Genomic DNA, 6000 nt, shown 5'->3' on the forward strand with positions numbered 1-6000 from the left:
TCTTAGTTAAATTAGTTAGTAATTTATTTTCTGGTTGTACTTTCAAATAGAGTTTTTAAGGATTCACGGCATTGACCCGAGGTCCCAGGTTAACCCAGTAAGTCCCAAGGTGTGTGAAAATAAAAATGGTAAAAAATAAGATAAAATAAATAAAATCAAGACATAAAGATGCTTATTTGAATTTGTGCAAAGATGCAAAGCTGCTAAGGTATGGATGCAGCAGAATGAAAATGCAAGGCCAATTTGTGACTGACAAAAAGAAATGTTTCAAAACAAAGTGCTCAACGTGTGCAGGGATGAATGGGCATGAAATCAAGCAATAAAATGTATAGTCGTATCATAACATACATGAAAAGGGATTGCAAAATCATCATGTATTGGTTTTTCCAAAATCGCGAAGCCCGTGAAATTGTCGTACATTAGCAACATTAACATACAATATTCACACAATCTACCATCTATTACACATGCTTGTGTGTGTGTGTGTGTGTGTGTGTGTGTGTGTGTGTGTGTGTGTGTGTGTGTGTGTGTGCGTGCAGTACACACTTGCAAAAGAAATTTAGCAATGTTTTCATGCCGCCTTGGTTCTAGAAAGGTGAATGTCTCCCTTGCTGAAACAGCCAGGCTTAAAACCTTTTTTGCAAAAATGTATTGAGGATTGAAAACTTTAGCCTATGAGAGTAAAGACTGAATAGATCGCGGTTTATCTCAACAGCTATGCTCCTGCCGCCCTTCCACGTTCTCTCACACTGCCTCCGCTCTCCCCTCTGTGGGCTTGTGCTACTGCGTGAGTCCGGTGCTCAGTGAAGCTGCTGGCCGTTGGCAAAATAAGCTTTCGGAGGCCAGTAACACACTCTCGAGTTGTCAGTAGTAAATATTGTGAAGTAAATAAATTGCAAGTGCTCGCTATCAAATGCTAAGCAGAATATCTTGATTCAATAATAAAACAAAATCAGCAGCCCAGTGTCTAAACCAGTGGTTCTTATCTTGGGTTCAATTGAACCCTGGGGGTTCGGTGTATCGGTCTCAGGGGTTCGACGGAGCCTCTGTCATGGAGGTCAAGACACACCCGACTCAAGATGTCAATTAGTTATGACACGCCCGCTTGGCCATCGCTGGCTGCAGATGATCACATTATATTGCTTGTCCAATCCGTGCTGCGGGAAATTTAGTTCCCTCAGTCGTCACCGTGTGACTGTCGTGATAGTACGTCATACAATTAAAAAAAACATATACTTATTTTATGTACTTTTTTCTGTTTGTAATAAATGTGTTTTTTAATGTGTTGAATTTGTAAAAAAAAAAAAAATAATAATAATAAATCATATCTTTATTTTTCACTAAAAAAGGGTTCGGCAAATGTGCATATGAACTGGTTGGGTTCTTAACCTCTACTGGTCTAAGCTATACCTTTTAGATTTAAAACTTCATCACATTCGTCTTTGAACAACTGACAAAGTGGTCGTGTAACTCAGTATACAAGCAAGAAATCTCTCATTTAAAGAACACCCATTCTTTACAATGCATGCACTTGTGCATCGATCTGATACCGACTTAAATTCTGTCACAGCTTTGTTGATAGAACGCAAGTGCTGGTGGCGGCCCACTGAAATACCTTCCTTGTATACCAAAAGTGCCTCACGCGAAAGACATTAACAGCTTCCAAAAAATCATGTCAGCTGCACATTTTACACATTTATCCTCTCTAACTCTTTTGGATACAAGTGCGTGAATGACCCTAATTTCGAATTCAACCCATTGCACTCGCACCACTCAAACCACAATTTTTCAGAAAACCATCCCTCCATATTAACGTTGCATCGTCAAAGTTGTTTTCAAAACTTGGACTTATCAATTAGTAAAATGAACAGCTCCTGTAGTGACTGACCAGTAATATCTATTGGCGAAAAAAATTGATGACCAAATTTAGACAGAGAACGTTTCCACCCCACAGTGATGAGTACGCTCCAACAATGTTTCCGCAGTGTGCAATTAGAGCACTTTATGATGAGTGTGGACCATCCCCGGTGAGATTGAATCTATCAGCCAGCCCCTGATTGCTGCAGGTCTCAGCAATTTCGCTTTCGCTTTGTCTCCATCACCGCATAGCTACTGAAAGAAACACGACCCAATGGACGATTTTCTGCTTGAAGTGTTGATTGATTGAAGCTGATAACATCTCGCAAAGGTTTATTATAGTTCATATGCGTGTGCGGTGGGGGGGTTGGGGTATGTTTTGTCATTGGAAAAAAAAGAAAAAGTGTTGTGATTTATTCGTTTTGTGCTGCTTTCAGGCTACCAGTGCCAAGGGCAGACCCGGTGGACCTGCAGGAATTTGATGACAGTGGTTCCGGACGTTCCATGGACCACGCCCCATAATTGTTGTCTTTCTGTTTTGTAATTTGGGCTTCAACCCACTTTTGGTATCCTTGTGATCTTAAGTCTCCCTTGTCCTCAAATGGCAGTGAAGTGGCCTTGAAATCACTTGTGATGGCTCAAGGCGGTTGGAAAATCATCCCCCCCCTCAAAAATTTGAATTTTTCTCAAACATTAACTGAATGGAAACACTGCAGTTCACTGTAATCGATTACACTCTGGCCCGATTTCTACTGCCAGTTGGATTGGAGGCTCACTCGTGTGCTTGCGGACTTGAGAGATGGAGATTGGCTATGAGCAAGCTCGGCAGATGTCAGAAATTGGATATTTCTTCAATACTGGGATTTTTACTTTCAGTTTTTTCCAGTTTTCGAGACAGTAGTGTTGAAAGCTATTTTGTATTTGGTGGCGATAAAAAAAAAAAAAGGACATCTACAGTCGCTTCTTTTTATACTCTGTCTTTTCCACTTCCCGTCATCCTGGTGCTTGAACGTTTTATTCCCTCATACGCCTTTACCGAACCGGTCACTGACTATCCTCAATTTATGTGCAACCACTTGTTGGATCACCAACTGGGGCATTTGACACCTCTCGATTTATGGATGTACTGTATATGACTTAATGTTGGGTGAAAATCAAACTGTAATTTAAATTTTTCAAAAAGAACTCTTACCCAATGTCAGCTCACTGTCTGTGTTGCTCATACAATGAAACATACACAGTATGTGGCAAATTTACGCACTTTCCACCTTGACCTGCTCAAGAATGATTTTCATTCACAATGCACCGCAGTAGATTTTTTTTTTCTCTTGTCATACGTGTTATGTGAAAAATGACGATGGGTGGGTCAGATATGACAACACTCCCTGAGCGCTGCAGTCAAGCTGCAACAGTAACAAAAAATATGTTGTTTATATTTTCAAATTTTGTCTTGAATCTATAAATAAACACGTTTAGATTTGATTTGAAGGATGGCATCTGTATTTTCTCTTTAAGAATAATGTCTTTGTTGCAGCGCCCTGAAAAGGAAACCAAGAATCTGTTATCTGAATACTTTGCAAGCAGGTGTGGATGGTTGGCGACAAGAAGGCAGATGCGGTGCTGCATCGAGTTGTAGTTTGGTTTCATCAAAGGTCAAAACAGCAAGGACTCCAAAAAGAGTGGGAATAGGAGGTACTGGAGCATTATTTTTATTTATTGGCTTAGCACTGTTGCTATACTAGCATAGCATCCGAGTGTTGAGCCCAGCTCAACACAACAGCTGTTGTCATTGCATCTCACTCTCCAGGCATGACTAAGAAATTGACACGCAATCCAGTGAGTATTAGTAAATGTTTGGTTATTCTTGCTTTAATTGGCCATGCCCATAGAGTGACGGTAGGATAACGCCGCAATTGCAAGAGCTTTCAATGCACGATAGAAACAAGTCGCTCACGCGCGGTCGGTGTCCCGAGTGATTGACAATTAGGGCATTTGATCGATGGTTGATGGTGACAATGCACGCTACCGCAAATGCAATCAATCATTTAAATCTAAGATGCAATGCTTGTGCATAAGCAGCCTCAGTAAACATTTTGCAAATGTGCATCTCAGAAGTGCTTTTTTGATCCCACATAGATAGACCGAAACCCCCCACAAAAAAAAGATTTTTAGGGGAGATTTTTGGGTTGGGTCGTCAGCCACCCCACAAGCAAAATTGCGACAGAATTTGCACAGCCGACCCACGTAAACATGAGCAGTTTAGCTGCTAACAACGAGCTGCCAGCCACCAATGAAAGCGGCAATCAATCATCTTTATCTTTTGCACATTTGCAGTCATGCGAGTGGGGTATGTAGGATCATAGAGGATCATAAAATGTTATTTCATAATTATCTCTGTACCAATGCTTTAAAACTGGCAATTGAAAAACAACGGCAAGTCCAATTTTTAAATCTGTGTTTTTTTCATTTTTTATTTTGCTCAGTTTCAGAAAACAGGTGAGCCGTGATTGGGTGTTACCTGAGCTCTGAGCAACTGTGATATCATTTTCAGTCGACAGCAAATGGCAAAATGGCCTCCCCCTGAGATGGATAAAAACATGTGGATGTTGCTACTTAATTCATATTCCACAAACACAAATTTAATCAGAATATAGTTTTTAGACTCGTGGGGCTGCATAGAACAAATTGTAAAGAAATTGCGAGGGTTGACTTCCCCTTTCAAGAAGAAAGGAGGGGCAGTGTTAATTGTATTTGTTAGTGTTTTTCTAAACAAAAACATGTACGGATAAGATTAGCATGAACCTTAAATGATGTTGTCAGGAGTAATAGTATTTTTAAAATTCAAAAAACTCATTTTAATGTGTGTAAATCTTTGCTTGGGAAGTAAGTCGTGTATGTCTCTGAGTGAGCTGACATCTCATTTGCTCTCAACTCACACAATGCAAGATGATAGATTGAATTCCAACTTTTGTTTGACATTTCAAAAAGAATGTTGCCTATATCTGACTTTGGAGTACACTTTTCCTTTTGTAGGCCAACTAAACCATAAAATAAGAATGACAGAATTCCTCGTAGCATAACTGTTTTCTATTCTTCTGGCAATTTAACCTGAATTTGTACGTCAGAACCTGCTATATAGCAATCACTTAATTATGCTAATCCAATCGAGAAGTCATAATTAAAATCAATATTTGTCTGAAAAACATCAACATGAAACTAATCAAATGAAGCGCAGTAAGTTCGGCAGTAAGTGAGCACGCCTTTTTGTGCCGCGGGGCGACTTTCCGACACCGTTAACCTTGAAATGTCATACAACAGGCCCGTTCTCAAGCGAGGACCCTCTTTAACTGATTAAGTCGGTGTTAATATTCTCCAGAGTCTATGATTTTTCAGCACGGCTGTGGATGAAATGATTTGGGTTGCGTGTGAGAGAGAGCCTCATCGAGTGACACCTCATTCATACTTTTGCCTCTGTCGCTGAGTCCAAAGAAACAATGACAAACCTGTGTGGGGAGGGGGCGCACAACAATCTGTCCGTGGTCTAGGTCGGAAATGGAGGGAGGATATCTGATCTCGTTTAACCTGGGAGACCACAGGGTTCCTTTTTCTTTTTCCCCACCCCCAATTACACCTGCTCTTCCAAGTTCAATTCACACAGGACCTGACGGACACACACACACACACACACACACACACACACACACACACACACACACACACACACACACGCACAGTAAAAACAACCCTAGGTCTTCTGCCTCCTGCTCCTTTTCTTTTTTTTTCTTTCATAGATTAACACCTTAATTGCGTCATGGATTGTGTTATTCAATTAGCTACGTGACAGGCTTACGAGTAGGGGTGCTGCTTTGATTGTTCTGTTTCAAAATACATTTGAACACTACGAGTTTGCAATGATGGAACGCCTCCCCACCAGCCCACTGTGACATGCAGTAGTGATGCTCTTCCTTTCTAGCATGTAAAATCTGGCAGAAATGGGAGATTTTTCTCGACCAACACATGGCCCCACGATTCAAATGTGTGTGCGTGCTTCTTCGGTGTTTGTGTGAAATTGCATTAGCCTGTGAAAAATGATACACATTTGCAGAGACCCACACCTCCGCCCTTGCTCAGATTGCATGTTCT

At 40.8% G+C, this 6000-nt stretch overlaps 1 protein-coding gene across 3 annotated transcripts in view; it reads left to right on the top strand.

The window, feature by feature from the left end:
• The window catches only part of trim44 (tripartite motif containing 44), a 53029-nt gene extending 49684 nt beyond the window's left edge, over positions 1-3345 (top strand). For all 3 annotated transcript variants that reach the window (XM_019894191.1, XM_019894189.1, XM_019894192.1), the window contains one exon: positions 2295-3345. In XM_019894191.1, the coding sequence (XP_019749750.1) occupies positions 2295-2379 (85 nt within the window). In that variant the 3' untranslated portion in view covers positions 2380-3345. The remainder of the gene's footprint in view (positions 1-2294) is intronic.
• The last annotated feature ends 2655 nt before the right edge of the window (positions 3346-6000 follow it).

This window comes from Hippocampus comes, unplaced genomic scaffold, assembly GCF_001891065.2.
Source record: "Hippocampus comes isolate QL1 unplaced genomic scaffold, H_comes_QL1_v1.1 scaffold104, whole genome shotgun sequence".
In the NCBI taxonomy this organism is placed as follows: Eukaryota; Metazoa; Chordata; class Actinopteri; order Syngnathiformes; family Syngnathidae; genus Hippocampus; species Hippocampus comes.